The sequence below is a fragment of the Dermacentor andersoni genome, chromosome 10 (assembly GCF_023375885.2).
Source record: "Dermacentor andersoni chromosome 10, qqDerAnde1_hic_scaffold, whole genome shotgun sequence".
NCBI lineage: Eukaryota > Metazoa > Arthropoda > Arachnida > Ixodida > Ixodidae > Dermacentor > Dermacentor andersoni.
Window position 1 is genome coordinate 21057338 of NC_092823.1, and position 20436 is coordinate 21077773.

At 44.5% G+C, this 20436-nt stretch overlaps 1 protein-coding gene across 1 annotated transcript in view; it reads left to right on the top strand.

Annotated features, from left to right (window-relative positions):
• LOC126519216 (uncharacterized) overlaps positions 1-9271 on the top strand; it is a 39147-nt gene extending 29876 nt beyond the window's left edge. The window contains exon 5 of the mRNA XM_055065313.2: positions 8962-9271. Within this exon, the coding sequence (XP_054921288.1) occupies positions 8962-9248 (287 nt within the window). The 3' untranslated portion in view covers positions 9249-9271. The remainder of the gene's footprint in view (positions 1-8961) is intronic.
• Positions 9272-20436: the final 11165 nt, after the last annotated feature.

Genomic DNA, 20436 nt, shown 5'->3' on the forward strand with positions numbered 1-20436 from the left:
GTTTGGGATCTCTAGACTTCTGGTTAGCTATGTACAATATACTACTGTTCTCAGAGCGCGGATCAGTAGATAACTGCAGAACAAATACACATGCTAAGAAGGTTAAAAGATATCAAGCGCATTAAACTGCTTACGAGCCACATTTTCACGATTGAGTGAACTATGAACGAAAAGTAAAATTAACTGAGCAGTCGCCTTAGACGTGTAGTGGCTGTACCAGAATGAATAACTAGAGCGTGTGATCAATTGTACACCTATGGGCAGATAAATATACATATGTGAAGCGCATTGCAATCATCTTCCTAGAGCATTAAATGTCACAGTGAGTACAATAACGTGGGGAGGTTGTGCTGAGGTAAGAGAGTTTCAAACCAACCATCGGATATAAGTTGGATCAATCCCTACGTGCCAATGTGTACGTATGGGCCTCTCTTTAACAAAGCTCTTTCACGCTCACTTGGGTCAATGCTGCTCCAATATAATCTTTGACGCCAGCCAGGAGCAGAGTATGTTCCACTTGGTGTGTACTGGTTTTTTAATGAAAATATTTTATTCATGTTGGGTCACTGGGCCAGTAGGTGTGTGCCACTCGGAATGTGCCGCTCTACTATAATGACTGAAATGATCCCAAGGTTTGCAATGTGGGCTTGTTGTTAATGCATCATCAAGAGGAGTACGGTAGCGCGATTAAAATACGGGCCAAAAGAAGATACATAGGAACACACATAGCGTTGAGTGTTTCCCTGTGTGTCTTTTTTTTCCCGTCTTTTAATTGTGCTGCCGTAGTCACCTTAAAATGATCCCTTCAGTTTTACCGATTCTCATAAAAATTGAACGCACGTCACAAAAAGTTCCTCCAACAAAGAAAGCCGGCGCATTAGGAAACTGTGCCGCAAATACATTGGGTAGCTGCCGTTTTTCAATGAACACGTTTCGCGCCAATCCTTTGTCGAGCTGCGCTATAAATGCACTCGGTATGCACCGCTTTTCAACGGAGGTCTCGCCAACTTGCAACACTTTCTCTTGCGAACAATTCTCAGCGTTCACAGGCACCGGAACACGACGCTTCTCGTCTTGGGGGGCGCGCATGGACTTCTCGGTAGCACCAGTAGATGGAGCAGTGTGTCAAGAAAGAAAGGGCGAGGTAACGATCGCGGTTGCCCATGACGCGTTTTCCAGCGTTCACACGCACCGATGCGTAATGCATTCTGCATGCCACTCAAGGCTTCGCGCTTGCGATGCGAGATGATGCCCAACGTTCTTAGGGAAGCGATGAAGAGGACTCCCACTGCAGTACAGAACTCATAACATAGTTTCAATAGTGGAAACATCTTCTATGGCTACACTGATTAAGCGCTAACGCATTAGCTCTGATGGTCATCCTAAGAGGATTTCGGCCATTTTGTTTTTTTTTTTATTTCTAATGCCTCTGCTACATTGCTTCAATCGCTTATGTCAATTTATATATGCTCATCATTCTTCAGGCAGCAAAATATTTGGGCGGCAACAGACGCATTTATTCTGCTTTCTTTTTTTATTTCGACAACATTTTCGAGAAATCTACAAATGTTACTAGTACTAAATTACAATTGATAAATTATCGGCCCAGACAAACGTCATTTGCAAGAAAAAGCAGAGCAATCTCGCACCCACACAAACTACTATAATTACCTTCCTAGTGGCATGTTTTATTGGAAAGTTGAAGGAAATCGTAATAAAATCTAGTTCTTTGTTCCTACGTTTCCAAATGGCAATATGCACCAAAATAATCGGCCTAAAATGACTCCTTCAATGCACCTTATAACGCAACCGGCACCGCCAAATAGGCATTTCTGTCCAATCCCTGTGTTACGTAATAAGATGGCGTAAAATTAAGCGGTCATTTTTCCTATTCACATGAGTTTTTTTTTATTGACTCTCTTGGCAACTCTCGATTTGGTGCCAACGCGCTGGAGCTCCAGGGACAAGGAGGACCGCGTTGTCGCACCGCACAGCCAAACTTCGTTTGAATAATGCAAATATTGAACACCTTCTCCAGGAAGCATAGCAACAAAGTGTGAACCTGGATAGCCCTAATAGCGAAACAAGAAATGACATAGATAACATACTTTCTGCCGATCACAGTATAGTGAAAGATGTTGTAGTGTTGGGTAGAGTAAAGTGCAGTGATCATAAGTTAGTGAAAGGCTACGATTCACCTCAATTTGAAGAGAGCAAGAGCAAAAATGACCTGGAAGAAACAGGCCAACCTAGTCGCAGTAAGGCCAACCTAAACGCAGTAAAGCAGACCAATTCAGGCAATTCAAACAAATATGCAGCCTTAGAACAGAGAGATGACGATGACATTGAGGTAATGAATGAAACTGTAGCTAGGTTCACTTCAGAAAAAGCTACTGAAGTGGATGACAAGGCACCAAGGAAACCAGTAGGCAAGTTCTCCTATGCAAAGAAACTCTGCTATGTAATAAAGAAACGACAAAGAATTAAAGTGTCTAACGCAAGACATCAGATAGAATTCGCGCAACTGTCAAAACTGATCAACAAGGAAAAAATAAGGGATATTCGAAATTATAACATGAGAAAGACTGAAGGATCCGTTAAAAATTGACGCAGCATGAAATCAGTGATGCGAAAGCCTGGCATAGGAGAAACCAAGACGTATGCACTGAAAGATAGGCAGGATAAATTCATCAACAATCTAGAATTTATAGAAAATGCAGCGGAATAATTTTATACTTACTTGTACAGCCACGATACCTGCTCTAGAAGCAGTAAATAACTGGGTACTAAGCCTCATTCTTTGAGCAGTGATGCAGTTGGAAAGGCCTTGGAAGTCAGGCCCTGGGGAAAATGGCAGGAGAACATGTAATAACAGTAGATTTAATCTCAGATGGAGGAGATATCATGCAAGAAAAGCTTGCTGCCCTTTATACGCAATGCCCTACAACTTCAAAGGTCCCAGGGAACTGTGAGAATGCAAATAATATACTAATCCACAAAAAGAGAGGCGGTAGAGGATTGAAAAACAATAGGCCAATTAGCTTACTGCCAGTACTATTCAGCAAGATAAATTTCCAAATAATAAGCGCCACACTACACTTTAGTTAAACTAGGGAACAGGCTGGCTTCAGGAAGAAATATTCTACAATAGGTCACCTTGATGTTTTTAATCAGGTAATTGAGAAATGGCTTTCATGTATTACGAAAAGGCATTTGATTCAGTAGATATACCAGCAGTTACAGAGCGCTACGTAATCAAGGAGTGCAGGCAGTTTACGTAAACTTATCAGAAAATATCTATAGAGATTCGCCAGGTACCCTAACTCCCCACAAGAAAAGTAGGAAGATACCTATAAAGAAAGGAGCCAGACAAGGAATCACAATCTCTCTAATGCTATTCACTGCGTACTAGGAAGAAGCATTAAAGCTGTTCAACTGGGAATGCTTAGGAGTAAAGTTCAACGGGGAATTTATCAGCAACTTTCAGTTTACCAATGACACTATGCTGTTCAGCAACAATGGAGATGAGTTACAACAAATGATTGACGACCTTAACAGCGAGAGTGTAAGAATGGGGTTGAAGATTAATATGCCGAAGACAAAGGAAATGGTAAATGGCCGGGCAAGGGAACAAGAGTTCGGGATCGCCAGTGAGCCTGTAGAGTCTGTGAAGGAGCACGTTTACCTAGGTCAATTACTCACCGGGAACCGTGATTAGGAGAAGGAAATTTACAAAAGAATATAAATGGTTTCCAGTGCATACGACAGACATTGTCAGCGCCTGACGTGAAGCTTACCATTATCATTGAAAAGGCAGGTGTACAATCAGTGCACGTTACCAGTGCTGAAATTTGGGTCAGAAACTTGGAGAAGGACCGAGAAGCTTCAGAACAATGTAAGTGCCGCGCAAAAAGTGATGGAATGAAGTATGCTAGGCATAACGTTACGAGACCGAAAGAGAGTGGTTTGCATCATAGAGAAAGCTGGTATCGCCGTTATTCTAATTGACATTAAAACAAATATGTAGCTGTGCAGGTGATGTAATCCGTAAGTTAGATAACGGGTGGACCATTACGGTTACAGAATGGATGCCAAGCGAAGGGAAGCGCAGTAGAGGACGGTAGAAGACAAGATAGGGCGATGAAAGTAGGAAATTCGCGGGCACTAGTTGGAATCGTTTGGCGCAGGACAGCGGTAATTGGAGATCGCAGGGAGATGCCTTCGTCCTGCAGTGGACACAAAATAGGACCCGAAGCGTTAGCCTTAATTCTGACAAGTAAATACAATGCAAAGCCAATAGGCAATGAACGAAAGGAAATCATTGGGGGAATTACGCGTGGTTGAAAGTAAAGTGTAGAAAATAACGAAGAAATTTCAAACCGAACCTAAAAAAGGTAACTTGGCACCGGTGGGAGCCGAACCCACAGCCTCCGTAGTATACGCGAGTTGCACTGCCTCTTGCACTATAGCGACGGCTATTCATCCGGCCACTACCTTGGTTATTTAGGTTTACTACAGGGCACCTCACGGCCATAGCAGTTGAATGTTGAACAAGCCTTTATGCCTGTTGGTTTTATTTGGTCGTAATTACCGAAAAGCAGCTCCGCTGTTTCCCTTTTCGAACGGACACCGAAATAAACTGTTTATAGAAGTTTCTAAACGAGTGAAACTTTAACTATTATTGAAAGAATTTGTGAGGTCTAACCGGAATAAATTGAGTAGTCTAAAATAAGGGAATTATACAAGGTGTTTCAGCGCACACTTGCAAAAATTTTGAAAGGCTGCCTGCAGCAGATAGCGCAACTCCAGTTACAGTTACTTTCATGTTTACATGCATGAAACGACGTTTTGTTAAGAAAGTAACTGCAACGCCAATGCAATTACCTGCAAAGTTCGGAAATTATTATTTCAAAACTAGCATCATCTTATCTTTATTTAGTCGATTATGCATTTCAATTTTTTGTGCATGTCGGTCTCTTCCACTGAACCAGCACATGAACAAGAATTGTGCTGTTAGCCACAGGCAACATTTAAAAATTTTGAGAGTATTCGTTGAAGGACACGGTATAGCGGAACCCTCTTCACCAAAAGTTTAAAACTAAATTCTGCAGTATGTTTTATGAGGTACGTCGTATACGAGGACCCTCGAATATATTTAACCACTGTGAGTTAAAAATATAAGTGCGCCTAAATGTAAGCAGGCAAAACGCCATCAAAATCGCCGCCGCGGGCGGGATCGCTGCCTTGACCTCGACCTTAGCATCGCAACAACAGAGAAAATACAATACTGATGGAGATGGGCTCAGCGCTAATTTTGACCACCTGACGTCACTGCGCGTACGCACAAAACACAGTGCTTCAGGGTTCGTGCGTTCTGCCCCTGTCAGAATGCGGCCACGATGCCATATATCGAACCTACGACCGAACTGCCAGACGGACACTGCGGCGAGTGAAAGTTTTCACTTGTTTCACTTTCTTTGAGTTGCTGCGTTACTGGGCTGAAAAATATTCGTTCAGTGACGAATGTATATTTTATAAACAGGTAACATTTCTACCTGATCACCACTCAGATAAGCCCGCGTCAGTTCTTTCACGATTATGAAGCATCAAGATTTGCGCTGAAAGGATTGTTTAGACATAAAGATCAAGTAGAATATTATGAAATGAGGGCCTACATTACGCATCACACAAATAATTTAGAAATTACTTTCACGCTGCTCTACCGATGGTCATGTCTACATCAGAGCAAACCATACACGTACGTAAATAGAGAGGACGTGACATCGCGACTTGCACACAGACTCTCTACGTCCGTGTGTGGTTTGCACTCAATTACAAATGACGCCATGCGAACTATCCGAGCAGCCTGTCCTGTCGAACTCCAGTGTTGACCTTGTTTTTACAATAAAACAGGAATCGACTGTACGAAAGGTTGGTGCAAATGGCCTGATTTCCAGACCTTGACTTATGGCATGCAGCATGAAACACTTGAAATGCGTCAGAGTAACCCACGCTTACCGGAAGGAAGTGGACGCTTTCTCGCTGTCCGTGTCCTAGCGAGTGAGAGAGACAGAGCAAAGACAGATGAGTGCAAAGTGTAAGAATTAAGGCCTAGTGCTTACACGCAAGGTTTCTCCTACGCTTGGAACATAATGTTTGTCCGTGTGCTGTAACAAAAAAGCTGCAATGCAAGATAGCGCAAACGTTCACAACTTTACTAACATGAGTTTTTATTGTAGATAACGGAACCTGCCACACAATTAGGATCCTGAAAAATTAGCGTGCCATTTCAGGCCCGTAACTGCAGAAAAACAATGGACTTTATCATGTGCATTTATAGCCTATTTATTACGAACTTGTTTTCTTAATTTATACATACTATATTGTAGGCCATCAAATATTGAATTATGTTGAGCACTTATTTGCTGTACTCTTTGTGCCACTTTTCGCATACATGACGATGAGCAAAACGTGAACAAGGTAAATCATCTCGAATTGCTTCGAATTGTCTCTCATCGTCTTGAATTTCTATTTCCCGCATTCCCCGTCTTTTCCCTGGATTTCGCATACATGTAACACTGTCATTTGTACTCGTACATATGAAGTACTGTTTAGTGATATCTGGGCCCACATTCCGTTTGCGTCAGTTTATGCTGTTCCAAGACAATCTGCAAATATTATTGAAACTCACCATCACGCAATGTTCCCATGTCGAACTTGTGATGCATAAGAATATAAAAAAATATACCAGAGTTAACCTTCAGAAACACATCACGAACGTAATACAAATAGCAGTGAGAGGAAACCGCATTAATGCACGCAGCCTCTAGAATAAAATTTAGCAAAGGAAAAAATTCTGCAGACCCCATCATACGACGAATGTCGACGCGAATGCGATAACCGTTAAAGTCGTATTGAAAACCATATTACGCACCGTATTGCCTTCGCAGAGACGAGTTATGTTTCAGGCGTGTGTGCAGCAGAGCTTCTCTCTCCCGCTTCCCTATGGACATGCTGCGAAATCTTGGGGTGCCGTCGTGAAGCTGGCTCGTGGTGCTTGTCTGAATTTATAGTCAAACGACATTGTCTGAATATCTATGACACAGGTTCGATTGCGTCCTGAAAAGGTTAAGAATTCAAGAATTGCTTTCTTTGTGCTCGTTAAGAAAAAAAAAACACATGGTATTGTGGAATTTCCGAATATTTCATTGGAATAGGCCTATTACTCTTTCTTGTTTTCATGTAAATCAAAAGGATACTAGGTGAGGCTCACAGACTGCCAGCACATTTTACAGACACATCAGCAGTGTCGCAGAGGGCTCTCTGGTATGTGATGAGCAAAACGAGAACAAGTTGAAAGCAGGACCCAACGTTTCGACAAGTGGGCTTGTCTTCTTCAAGGCGACATATGCTTTCCTCGCCACAGTATATATAGGTGGGGTTGTTCTAAGGGGGAGAGGGTGTAAGGCGGGTCGGTGCGGCAACGAGGGAAGGTGTGTCAGCGTGTCGCAATGAGAATAAAGGAGGGCTGTGCACAAGGGCAGTGACCCGGCCAAATATCAAGCACGTGTCAACGGCGACTCACACGCCGGCAGGGGAAAAAAGGAAGGAAAAGAAAAAAAAGCATGAAAGAAAGCTAAGAAACCAAACTAAGTGTTGTTGTCTATAGCTCGAAATTTAGCATAGCGAATAGATTCTAAAGTTCCCTTTTAAACGTTTATGCCTGTTGGCTGCAATGTCGTGAACTTATGGATAAGATATGATTCTCTGTATGTTCTTTCTCGTTCAGAACGAAAATTTATCTGTAAGATGTAGAGTTTAAGTCCACCAACGTTCTGACCTAGTTGGTTGAAATGCTCGGCAACGGCTTTGGGAAGCTTTTTAGCTGTGTCCGCGCGATGTCCATTTAATCTGACATTCACTGATTGTCCTGTTTAACCGATATATTGTTTCTTACAGAAGGAACATTGAAGCATATAAATCACATCCGAACTTGTGCAAGTGAAGCTAGATTTGTCTTCGTGTGTATAACTATTTCCGGTGTTTTTAATTTTAATGTCACCGCAAATAAAAAGCACCGCAAATAGTTATACACACAAAGTCAAATCTAGCTTCGCTTGTACAAGTTCAGATGTGATTTATCTGCTTCAATGTTCCTTCTGTAAGAAACAATATATCGGTGAAACAGGACAATCAATGAACGTGAGATTAAACGGACATCGCGTGGACACAGCTAAAAAGCTTCGCAACGCCGTCGCGGAGCATTTCAACCAACCAGGTGATAACTTTGCTGAACTTAAACTCTACATCTTAGAGACAAATTTTCGTTCTGAATGAGAAAGAAAATACAGAGAATCATACCTTATCCAGAAGTTCAAGAGATTGCAACCAACTGACATAAACGTTTCAAAGGGAGCTCTAGAATCTATTCGCTACACTAAATTTCAAGCTATAGAAAACAACACTTAGTTTGGTTGCTTAGTTTTTTTTTCATGTTTTTTTCTCTCTTTTTTTCCCTTTTTTTCTCCCTGCTGGCGTGTCAGACGCCGTTGACACGCCGGCTTACACGCGGGCGTTGACACTTGCTTGACATTTGGCCGGGTCACTGGCCTTGTGCACAGCGCTCCTTTATTCTCAATTCGACACGCTGACACACTTTCGCTCGTTGCCGCCCCCACCCCGCTTTACACCTTCTCCCCTTTAGAAGAACTCCACCTATATATACTATGGCGAGGAAAGTATATGTCGCCTTGAAGAAGAAAAGTCCAATTGTCGAAACGTTGGCTCCTGCTTTCACCTTGTTCTCGTTTTGCTCATCGTCTTGAATTTCCATCTCCCGCCTTCCCCGTGTTTTCTCTGATACGTGGACGTTTTATTGTATGGAATTGATGTGCTAAAACTATAATGAATGCTGGAGCGAAACGGAACGTTCTTAGAAGAATCTTAAACTATTTATTTCAGGCCTTTCTCTTTGTGAGATGTATATTCGCGGTGATGTCATCGAGGCTGGCCCACCAGAAGAATGCATGAACGTATACAATCAAACCTGTAAGTATAGCTATCGTATATATACCGACGACTGCAAGAAACCTGTTCCGACCGTGTCAAATAATATAAAGCCTACGAAAGATCCACGACCAAGCAACGGCGACAACGGAAGCAGCAGCAGCAACAACAACAATAACAAGAATGATGGTGATGGAAATAATAATAATAATAGTAATAATAATAATAGACGAGGAAAATGAAATAAAGAAAGTAGTACTATTGATGTGGCATATCACTTTTTAACGCAACACCGTCAAACCACTTCGTGCCGTGGCCTATCAACTGGAAATGCCCCTTTGCATCGGTGACGTCATGTTACAGGAATTGAAACATGTCCTGACAAAGCACTTGGGGCCTCACAACTTCCGCTGCAACTTTATTGAACACATTTAGCGATATTACGATGAAATTAATAAAGAGACCCTCCAGGGGCGTGGTCAACCAAACGGGGTCCAGCACTCACTACAGAAACTCCATACTCGACATTGCAGTTATTGCTCTATAGTAACTGTATTTAGTAAATATTATACTTGAATAACATTGTAGTTATAGCGCTATACTTATATTACCAGTAGTCAAGATCTCGCATATTTGACGTACGCGGTTGCGCTTCTAACGGCGACACTGTTTTACTAGCGTGCACGCAAGGAACAATTGTGAGAATTGTACACGTGAGATCCGAGGAACGCCGTGTCATTCCGTTTCGCAGCGAACTGATTCGCGGCTCGATTTATACAGCGAACGCACCATCGACCTTCAAACGAGACCTACGAGTGCAACGCTCAAGCGGCAGACTCAATACATTGCCCTACAGAGGCTTTCACTCAACCGAGCAGACCAGCACCTTCGTATTAGTGTTACCCCGTTTACAGGTAGGCCAGCAGTAGGAAACGGAGTTCTCATCTCGCTTAAGAAGAGAGAGAGAGCGAAAAACTTTAATGATACGAAATGCAGAGAGGTGAGCCTGAAGTACTTCCTTCTAGCCAGCTATTCTGTGCTCGGCGAAGGGGAAGATGGAAAGAACGAGGAACATGATGGGTAACGATGTCGACAAAAGCAGGATGTAGAACATATTGCTATGGATAATTGTACGTTTATGTACATACCGTTACGGAGCGAGTTATACATGGATGAAGGCGAGGTTTGGCTGAGCGATGAAGACGACGACGAGGTCGTTTTCATGTGGGCCAGGTCAGACATCTTGTCTTACGCTAGCTTTCTTTCTACACATTTTGTAAATATAAGCTTCCCCTAAATCTTGCCTCCGACACACTTTGGTGGAAATGCGGGGTACATGACGCCTCCCAACGGAACCCTGCTGTGGCGGTCGTGTTGAATATCTGTCTTCAATGGCGGAAGATGCTACGCCTACATCAGCACCTGCCTCTTCAATGGTCATGCCGTTGCAATCCCGGGATCCTGGCACATTGTTCGGTTCTGGTGAAGCGGACGTTGAAGATTGGCTGGCGGAGTGTGAACGTGTGAGTGCTAACAACCGATGAGACCCTACCCTGATGTTGGCACATATTTTTTACCTCAAGGACACAGCTAAAGTATGGTTCGAAAATCCCACAGCTGAGATCGGGAGCTGGAACAACTGCGAAGAAAAACTACGCACTTCTTTGGGAAGCCCGTTGGCCAAAAGATCATCGCGAGAAAGATGGTCGCGTCAAGTGCGTAGACGCCTACAGAATCTTAAGTCTCATAGTACGTTGAAGACGTGTTGTCCACATGTCGAAAGGTCAATGCTGAGAGGCCGGAGGACGACGAGATTGGGCATATCTTGAAAGGGATCGCCGACGACGCCTTCAACATTTCAATGTGCAAAATTTCTGTACCGTCCACTCTACTACAAAGCAGCGCTGGCGCTTTGAGTAGGCTAAAGGTCGGCGCATTGACCACGCCTTTCACCGCCTTTCCCTCATGGCGGCGACGTCCTGTAGCTATGATTACACGGCAGCACAGCCGTAAGTTCCACCAGAACGTGACCCCTGCACCAGTTCAGGCCGGTGATTCGAGTTCGATCACTACTCCATTCGGCCAAGCCATTGTCCGACAGGAGGTCGCCAACATGGACATTCCCTCTCTGTTCACCGTGGCCACCTCAACACAAACTTCGTGGCGTCAGCCCACGTTCTATTGAGAGGAGCATTTCGCTACGCGATCTCGAGACCATGCTGTGTGGAGAAACCCTGATGATCGACCTATATGGTTTACGCGTCACCGTATCAGCCACGTCGCCCGTTACTGCACCACCCACTGTTCCTCGCCAGACCTAACGCCGTCTACCCCTTACCGCCGTTCAGAGAGCAACCGCTTTGCACCTTCAACCCATTCGCATTTACCAAACGCTGATGCTGGCACAAGGATAAATAGTCATGATAAAAAATTATGACGTACAGCGCGAAGGGCAAGGACGGCGAGAGACGACATACACTGTGCAATGCATGCCGCCTCTCCTAGTCCTTGTCCTTCACGCTGTACGTCATTTTTTATCATGAATCACCAACCAGCCCAAGTAATCGCACATTCTCGTTCCCTGCAAACTCACGACTCATCTACCCCTTTTAACCCTGCTCGTGTCTATCAGGAAAACTAAGCAGTGTAGCATCCGGAGGTAACGCTGCATTGAGGACTCCCACCACAAATTCTCTTGTGTCGCTATCGTGGAGACAAAGGTTGTTAGACGTTGACGTTGATGGCGTGCCTATTTATGCGTTCATCGACACTGGGGCGCACTTCCCTGTGATGAGTGCAGAGCTTCGTCATCACCATCATAAGTACTGACACCTGCTGTTTCATTTCATTTTATTTCCTTAAAGACCCCACAGAATAGGTATTACATATGGGGTGAGAACATACATGAAAAGTTGAAAACCGTATTTTTATTATAGTGCAAGGTAATGTGTTACGGTGCACAAAAGTATGGAAGAACAGGTTATCACTATGATTTTGTTATAAAAGCCGTTCTTTGTTGTCGCACGAAAAAAGAATGAAGATGAAAAAGTGACGGCGCGTGTACGCGTGCGCGCGACTTGTTGCGGGTCACCGGTGCGACTGCAGATGCATGCCGGGAGGGGGGGGGGGGGGGGGGGGGGGCAATGTATAGTGGCTTTCCTCGTGAGCTGTAGAAGAATTTGTGAAAAAGACAAAGAATAAGCATGTTGCGACGAGATTCAAGAAATGATAAGCCAGATTCCGTTTTCAGTGCCGATATGCTGACGTGATATTTCCTCCTGACGAGATTGATAGGCTAGTAATTTTACATTTCGAGGGGCGTAGCGCAAATGACGTTTTCAAAACCCGACTGTTTTGTTAGCAGATGAAGTGATGTCCGTAATCTGCGTTGCCCCGGTTAAATCACTCAACTGGTTATTCCGAGATATTTGTAGGAAGGGACTAGCTTAAGGTTGGCGTCAGCGATTTGGTACGTGGAAACAAGTGGATTTCTACGGCGGTAGAATGAGACAGTCTTACATTAGTTAGGGTTTAGTTGCATTAGCCAAAGGTTACACCATTCTTGTAGAGTTCGCAGGTCGTTTTGAAGAGATGTGTTATCGCAACCGCTGGTAATTTTACGATAAATTACGCAATCGTCTTCAAATATATGGATGTTAGAAGATACATGCTTTGATAGGTCATTAATGTAAATTAGGAATATAAATGGACCAAGGACGGACCCTTGAGGGATGCCTGAGTTTACAGGGATAGAGTGAGATGTTTGATTGTTGACAAACGCTGATTGTGAACGGTTACTTAAGAATTCTTTAATCCATTCTAAGATACCGCTATTAAGATGTAACGTTGCAAGATTTAATAGTAGACGCTCATGAGAAACATTGTCTAAAGCTTTGGCAAAATCTATGAAGATGGCGTCAGCCTGGAAGTTGGAGTCAAGGTTTACATGCAGGTCGTGAACAAACATAGCTAGCTGCGTTTTGCAGGAAAAGCCTCTCATGAAGCCATGCTTCGCAGGATGAGAAAAAGGTTAGCATCAAGGAAGTCCATGATATGTGTGTAGATCAAGGATTTTGTAGGGTGCACTTGTTCATGAGTTGGGGTGATCATTTAATGAGGCAAGTTCGTCAGCCGATTTGTGGACTGGAACAACCTTTACGTTTTTCCAATCTGGAGGCAGCATGCCTATTGAAACGTACTCTGAAAGTAGTAGATATGCAACAGAAATATGTTCTGTGTTCTTAGAAGTTTCGACGTAATGTCATCCAGACCAGCTGACAATGAAATTTTGATATTGCCTACTAGGAATAAAATGCCGGATTGAAGAAATGTTATTGGTGGCATGGTACATTTAAAGCTTGCATGGGGAAAAGAAAATGACCGTTCAGTTTCTTGCATAAAAATTGATGCAAAGGTCGTGTTAAACATGTGGGCACATTCAGCGTACGTTAGGACATCACCTGACTCATTCGATATGGTAATAGTGCGCGTGTTGTGTGGGTTTATTACTTACCGTAATTTTTCACGGTTTTTCTTCAGCATGTTCGGCACATCCAAATGAAAGAATGACCATTGGACGTGATGGATGGCGTCCAGATAGGCCGTTTCAGCGGCTTTGTACTTATTGCATGTATCAGGGATTTGGGGGACTTAGCTACGTGGACGAGACGTTTTTTTTCTTGTTTTCTAATCGTTTCATTGCTTTATTGAACCAGGGTGGCGCTGAATAGGAAGTTATGTTAATTTGGGGAATGTATTTGCCAACCAGATCGTTTGCAGGCCACACCGTCTCTCGCATCCTCCCCGTCGCCGATGGAGAAATCCCTGCCGTTCTTGGGGTGTGTGCCGTTCTTGGGGTGTGTACCGCTCATGTCTGCATTGCTGGTCATCTCATTTCAGTCCAATTTGCCGCCATTTCCAAGTGCCCCCATGATATAATCCTTAGCACAGATTTTTCGCCCCAGTCATGCTGCCCCAATTGACCTAGCGACCAGTGCTCCTCAGCTTCAGCTGCCCCATCTTGCCGATATTCCACTCGACCTACCACCACGCTTATACTATTGCCATAACGTTCGCTTGCCGCCTCAAGCTGCTACATACGTAACTTTGACGTCTTCACATGATATCCCCGATGTCGACTACGTCTTGTCTCCGATTATTGACGTTCTGTTAGCCCGCGATGTCGCACTTGCTCACACCATTGTTTCCATTGCTCACAAAACAGTGGTACTTCTCTTCTTAATGTCAGCCTGTTTACGAAGGTTATCCTGCAAGGCTTGTCGCTGGCCACAATTATTGCGCTTGATCCCTGGAAGAATGCCGCTTTTAATGCAGATTTTTCGCAACATTCTTGATCCACTAACTTTGCTCCTTTGTCTCTCGACGACATTAACAATATGATCATTGCCCATCTGACCCACTTCCAACCTCATGATATCTAACGCGTTTTGGCGTCCTATCATGACATCTTTGATTTGGAGGTCGCCCTCTAGGCTGAACGTCTGTCTTGAATCATCGAATGAACAATAATGATGCAAACTCTATACACCGCCATCCACATTGCGTATCGCATCGCATCTACCCTATGGACCGTGTGAAAACTGCATTTATTACGCCAGATGGCCTGTACCAATTCAAGGTCATGCTGTTCGGGCTGTATAATGCCCCTGCAACTTTGCAAGGTATGATGGAATCTTTGCTGCTGGGATATAATTGGTCCATCTGTCTATGCTAGTTAGAGGTCTACTCGCATACTTTTGACAGCAACCTCATCCGTTTATCTCGTCGAGTCACTCTTCAGCTGAACTGTTAAAAGTGCCGTTTCGGGCGACAACAAAAAGCTATGCTCGGTCACCTTGTCAGTGCTGCCGGTGTTCCACCAGGCCCCGAAAAGGTGCGAGCACTGCAACAATACCCCGTGCCGTACTCAGCCACAGACGTCAGAAGTTCCATAGGATTATGCTCCTACATTCGTCACTTTGTCCAGAACTTCGCGGACATCGTCCGCCATCTCACGGGACTCTTGAAGCAGGACATTGCTTTCGTGGGGGGAGCCGAACAAGCAGCTTCGTCTCCTGCGCTAATCCGTCTACTGACTACACCACCAATACTGGCCCATTTCGATCCCTCATCGTCTACAGAATTCGCACTGATGCCAGTGCTCGTGGAATAGGGGCTGTCCTTGGCCAACGACCGCGCGTCAAAGAACGTGTCATCGCCTACGCCACTCACCTTCTTTCATCGTCTGGACCGAAATGTTCCATCACTGAATGCGAGTGCCTTTCTTTAATGTGGGCTGTCACCAAATTTAGACCTTACTTGTTTGGCCGAACTTTTTCTTTGAGAACAGACCATGATGCTCTCTGCTCGCTCTCGTCCCTCAAGGATCTGTCTGGATGTCTTTGCCACTGGGCACTACAGCTCCAAATATTCGAATGTTGTGCACTACAATTCTGCACAAGTGCACCAAGACGGGGATTGCTAGTCACGCTACCCTGTCAATGCTCCTGACCTCATTATCATCATCGTCATTTTGTTCACTTGAAAACCCCAATGGGGCATTAGATAAGGGGCGAGGGTGGCAGCAGGAAACATTACAGAGCGTGTTATGACATAAAAGATAACAGTGAACAAGAAAAAAAGACCGAATTAAAGGACCTGCTATATATAACAAGAACCACATATAGAAAAGGTATCGTTAAGTAGTAGCGGGGAAGAGATTTCTCTCCTGACACTCATTGAATGATGATTCAATAAAGTTGTCCCTTCCATCCTGAGTGGAAGACAAAAAGCACAACAAGATATTTTAGTAATAGAAAGGGTTGTGATGCTATCGGAATTTTGAGGGATTTCTCTCATTGTCAATAGAGTCAGGAAGTTTGTCCCAGTCTTCAAGATTGCATGGTAGAAAAAATTATTTGAATGATTTGGTAGATCCCTAGAGTAGTTGTAAACTGCAAGAATTGAAAATACGGCGGGAAGTATGATTAGAAGGCAGCCCGAGGACAGCATGAATACCTGGAAAATTATTGTATATCTTGTGGAAAAGAGAAATACGTGTGATGATGCGGCGCATCGCTAAAGATGGAAGACCTAAGGGTGATTTCATATTGCTAATTCTAATATTCCTGTCATATTAGGAAGTGATAAACCGTGAGGCTCGGCTCTGAAGCACTTCTAACGCGTAATAAATAAGCTTGATCGGAACTCCGGATGTAGTATGCACACTCAAATCAGGTGCGGATAAATGTTTCGTAGGCTAGCTGACGGATGAAAGGGGGAGGAAGAGCGAGGGATCGTCTGATGAAGCCGAGAGTCTCGAAGGTATCAGCAGCGGGCCTGTGTATGTGTTCTGACCAGGATAAATTTTTAGTGATTGTTAATCCAAGATAGCGATCAGAGCCAACTTGCTCAATGCTAACTGAATTGAGGGAATAAGGAAAGACATCGTTACCCTGTTCCGAGAAACCAGCATGAATGTGCATTTAGAAACGTTTAAAGACACTTGCCATAAAGTGTACAAATTCTCAGTTTTACGTAAATCATCCTGAAGTTTAGACTCATCACTGTCGGAGGCAATTATTCGATAAATGACGCAGTCATCGGCAAAAAGTCGATAGTAGAGTGAAGATTATTTGTAAGGTGTAAGATTATTTGTAATGCATCTTCAAGGGGAGTACGGTAGCGCGATTAAAAGACGGGGCAAAAGAAGACACATAGGGACAAACACAGCGCTGTGTGTGTCCCTATGTGTCTTCTTTTGTCCCGTCTTTTAATCGCGCTACCGTACTGCCCTTGAAGATTATTTGGAAGATCGTTTATAAATATCGAAAACAAGAGAGGACCTAGAACCGACCCTTGGGGAACGCCTGATATTACGTCGCAAGTTTTCTACACCAGATTTTTGATACCAGTGAACTCTGAAAAATTAGTCAGGAAGCAATCAATCCATGACAATATTATAGGGTCAAGGCGAAGTCGCGAAAGTTTTGTCAACAACCTAATATGGGCTATGCGGTCGAAGGCTTTAGCGAAATCGGAATAGATCTCGTCCATCTGAAAATAATAATTCATGTTGAGGTGAAGATAAGTAGTAAATTCAAACAGTTGTGTGTCCGAAGACAGGCCTTTCCGGAAACAATGCTGTTTCGAAAAGAAAAATGAGTTTTTATAAAGGTGGGAAGCGACATTTGAGTATATAAGATGCTCTAGGGGTTTGCAAGCGAGGCAGGTGAGTGATATTGGGTGATAATTTGATGGTTCAGAATGATTAACAGATTTGAAAACAAGAACAACTTTACTGATATTCCAGTCCTTAGCAACATAACAATCAGAAATTGCTTGTGTAAAAATGATTTGCAAAATTTTGCTGGAAACCAGTTTAGTACTCTTTAATACCCTTGATGGAATATTATCGGGAGCCGGGGCGCTGGAAATCTTGAGCTCATCAATAAGTTTCCTTATTCTTCCTGCTGTAATTAGTACACGATCCACTTGGACAAAACTATAATCAGTAATGAAGTTTGGGAGGAGTGAGGCTTCCAGAACAAAAACAGAACTAATGTAGGTGTTCATAACATCAGATTGCAATTCAGGAAGGACCGGAGATCCATCAGGATTAATTAGAGGAATGTTGGAGAGTGCACTGTTTTTCAGGGAAAGCAAGTTCCAGAATTTTTTAGGTTATTGCATTCAGCAGGTCCAGGTGGTAGAATTTACTTTTTGAACGACTTAATACAATCCTATACCGTTGTAAGCAATCGAAATATTTCTGCTATTTATTACTAGAATATATACGTAGACTGAGACGCCTACGTACTGTCCATCTTTGCTTCAGATGATATCCCTCCAAACAGCGGCGAGACGCATCTTTAGGGCTCATTATTGGCCCTCTAACCGCTCCATTACAAGTCCATTTAGCTTGCCAGTTTGAGCTATACTACAACGCTCTGTATCGTCGTAATCTCAGGTCAGATGGCCCAGACCTTCTGCTTGCCCTACCTCTCCATCTATGCTCCAGCGTTTTTGACCAGCTTCAGGACCTACCAACTTCCGGTCGCCTGCGTGTCTCGCCTACATACCCCCGCATGCGGCGTCGGATTTTCAGGCCTGCTATGTACCGTTCTGTACGCCGCTACGTCGCTGCTTGTGAACGCTGCCAACTCCACAAGCGCCATTCACAGCTGCCTACAGGCCAGCTACAAGCGATTGATATCCCTGCAGAGCCATTCTACCGCCTAGGCCTTGACCTTCTAGGCCCTTTCCCTACATGCATATTGGGAAATAAATTGTTTGTGGTCGCAAGAGATAATGCCACGCACTTCGCAATCACCAGGGCATTGCCGACAAGCTGTTCCGAAGAGATCGCTGACTTTCTCCTCCATGACGTAATTCTGTATAATTGTGCCCCTCGGCAGCTCCTTCTTGAACGCGGGAAGTACCTCCTCACACTAGTGTTAGATGACCTCCTTCGTACCTGCTCGACTGAAGATTATCTCACCACCGCTTTTCATCCATAAACGAATGGGCGGACCAAGGGCCTGAACGGAACGCTGAGATGCTGGCCATGTATGTTTCACCTGATCACCGTGACTGGGATGCCACGTTACTATTTGTTCCCTTTGCGTAGAATACGTCACGGCATGACACCGCCGGATACTCCCCGTTTTATTTACTGTTGAGCCGATATCCTGCATTGCCATTAGAGTCCCTCTTTCCATGGGCTCCTCATTCATCTACTCAATAGGCCAGTGACGTCGTTGATCGAGCCCATGCAGCTCGTGAACTTGCTCACGACCGATTCTGTGCTACCAAAGACTCCCAAAAGTTCCGTTACGACAGCCGACACAGAAGAGTTTGACGTAGTAGTTCTGCGGAAACCCACAAGGTGGAGAGAAGTAATGAATAAAGGGAAAACCAGACATCCACCCGTTCGTAGCAATTGCTACAAAGGAAACCCAAAGGTTTCCTTTGTACGGTTCCCATACGGTTCCAATACGGTTTCCTTTGTAGCAATTGCTACGAACGGGTGGATGTCTGATTTTCCCTTTGTTCACACAGAAGAGTGCACTTCATGCCTGGCTATCTGGTCCTCCTATGGTCGACATACCGCCGCATTGGCCCCTAAGAGACGCTCCTCCCCCGTTACACCGTGCCTTACAAGGTGGTGCATCAACTCGGTGACGTAAATTACGAAACTATACCCCTGTGGCCTGCTTCTTCAACCTGCTCGCTACCAGCTCATGTTGTTAACGTCTCCCGGCTGAAGCCCTATTGCCTTTCTAGCTCCGCACTTTCCCAGCAAGCGCCAAAATGGCGCATCCGCCACTGAAGAGTGATGTTACAGAGCGATTATAACATGGATGAAATGACGGTTTCGCCGAGCGATAAAGACGACTTTGAGATCACTTGCACGTGGGCAGGACCAGGCATCTTCTCTTGGTCTAGCTTTCTTCGACAATATTTGGAAAATACATTCTTTTCCTACATCTCTCCAAAGTCATAACATTATTACGATATTATCGAGCGATGCTCAAGAGACGAGCCCCCGTGAGAACGACTATGAAGTTGGTCGGTGCCCATGGCGCTAGCGAGTGTCGACCTGGCTGCCTGGCTCCAGTGTAAATAGTCTGAAAATAGCCTATTTTGTCTGTGTCTTTCCACACGTAACATTCTGGTGGAGGTCAGCGATCCCCATCCTGACCACGGAATTCCTAAGTGGTCGACACATCGAGCTTGTCACTATGCCTACCGGTGGCGAGCCCGCCTCTAACTGCTTCGGCTTGTCCGTCTGCTCCAATCGTCACGGTTGCCCCACTTCGCGACTCAGGTGCGTTCTCTGGTCTGAAGGGACAGGATGTTGACGACTGGATCAAGCTCTATGAACACGCTAGTGCTAATAACAGTTGGGACCCAACGATTAAGCTCGCTAGTGTTATTTTTCATCTAGGCGGCACCCCACGCATGTGGCACCAAACGCATCGCGACGAGATAACCAGTTGGGACAGTTTCAAAGAAAAGGTACGGAAACTGTTCGGCGACCCCATTGGGCGCAAGGTTGCCGCGAGAAAGGCTCTTGCGTCTCGTGTTCAGGCAACTACAGAGCCGTACCTTTTATAGATCCTCGACGTTTGGCTCTTTGTCGCAAAGCTGACGGTAATATGTGTGAAGCAGATAAAGTGGTACATGTGCTAAACGGCATCGCCGTCGACGCTTTCAATTTGCTTATTTTAGGCAATGTCTCCACTATGGTCGCCATTATAAAAGAATGCCGTCGCCTTGAACAAGCTAAGAGCCGACGTATCTCACACCACATTGCGCGGCTACCCAACACTGCTGCTACGTCGACATGTGAGGGTCGACCGCGTCAGACCACCACCTGTGACGACGTCACCCGTATTGTACGCTGCGAACTCGAGGCCGCCTGTTCGC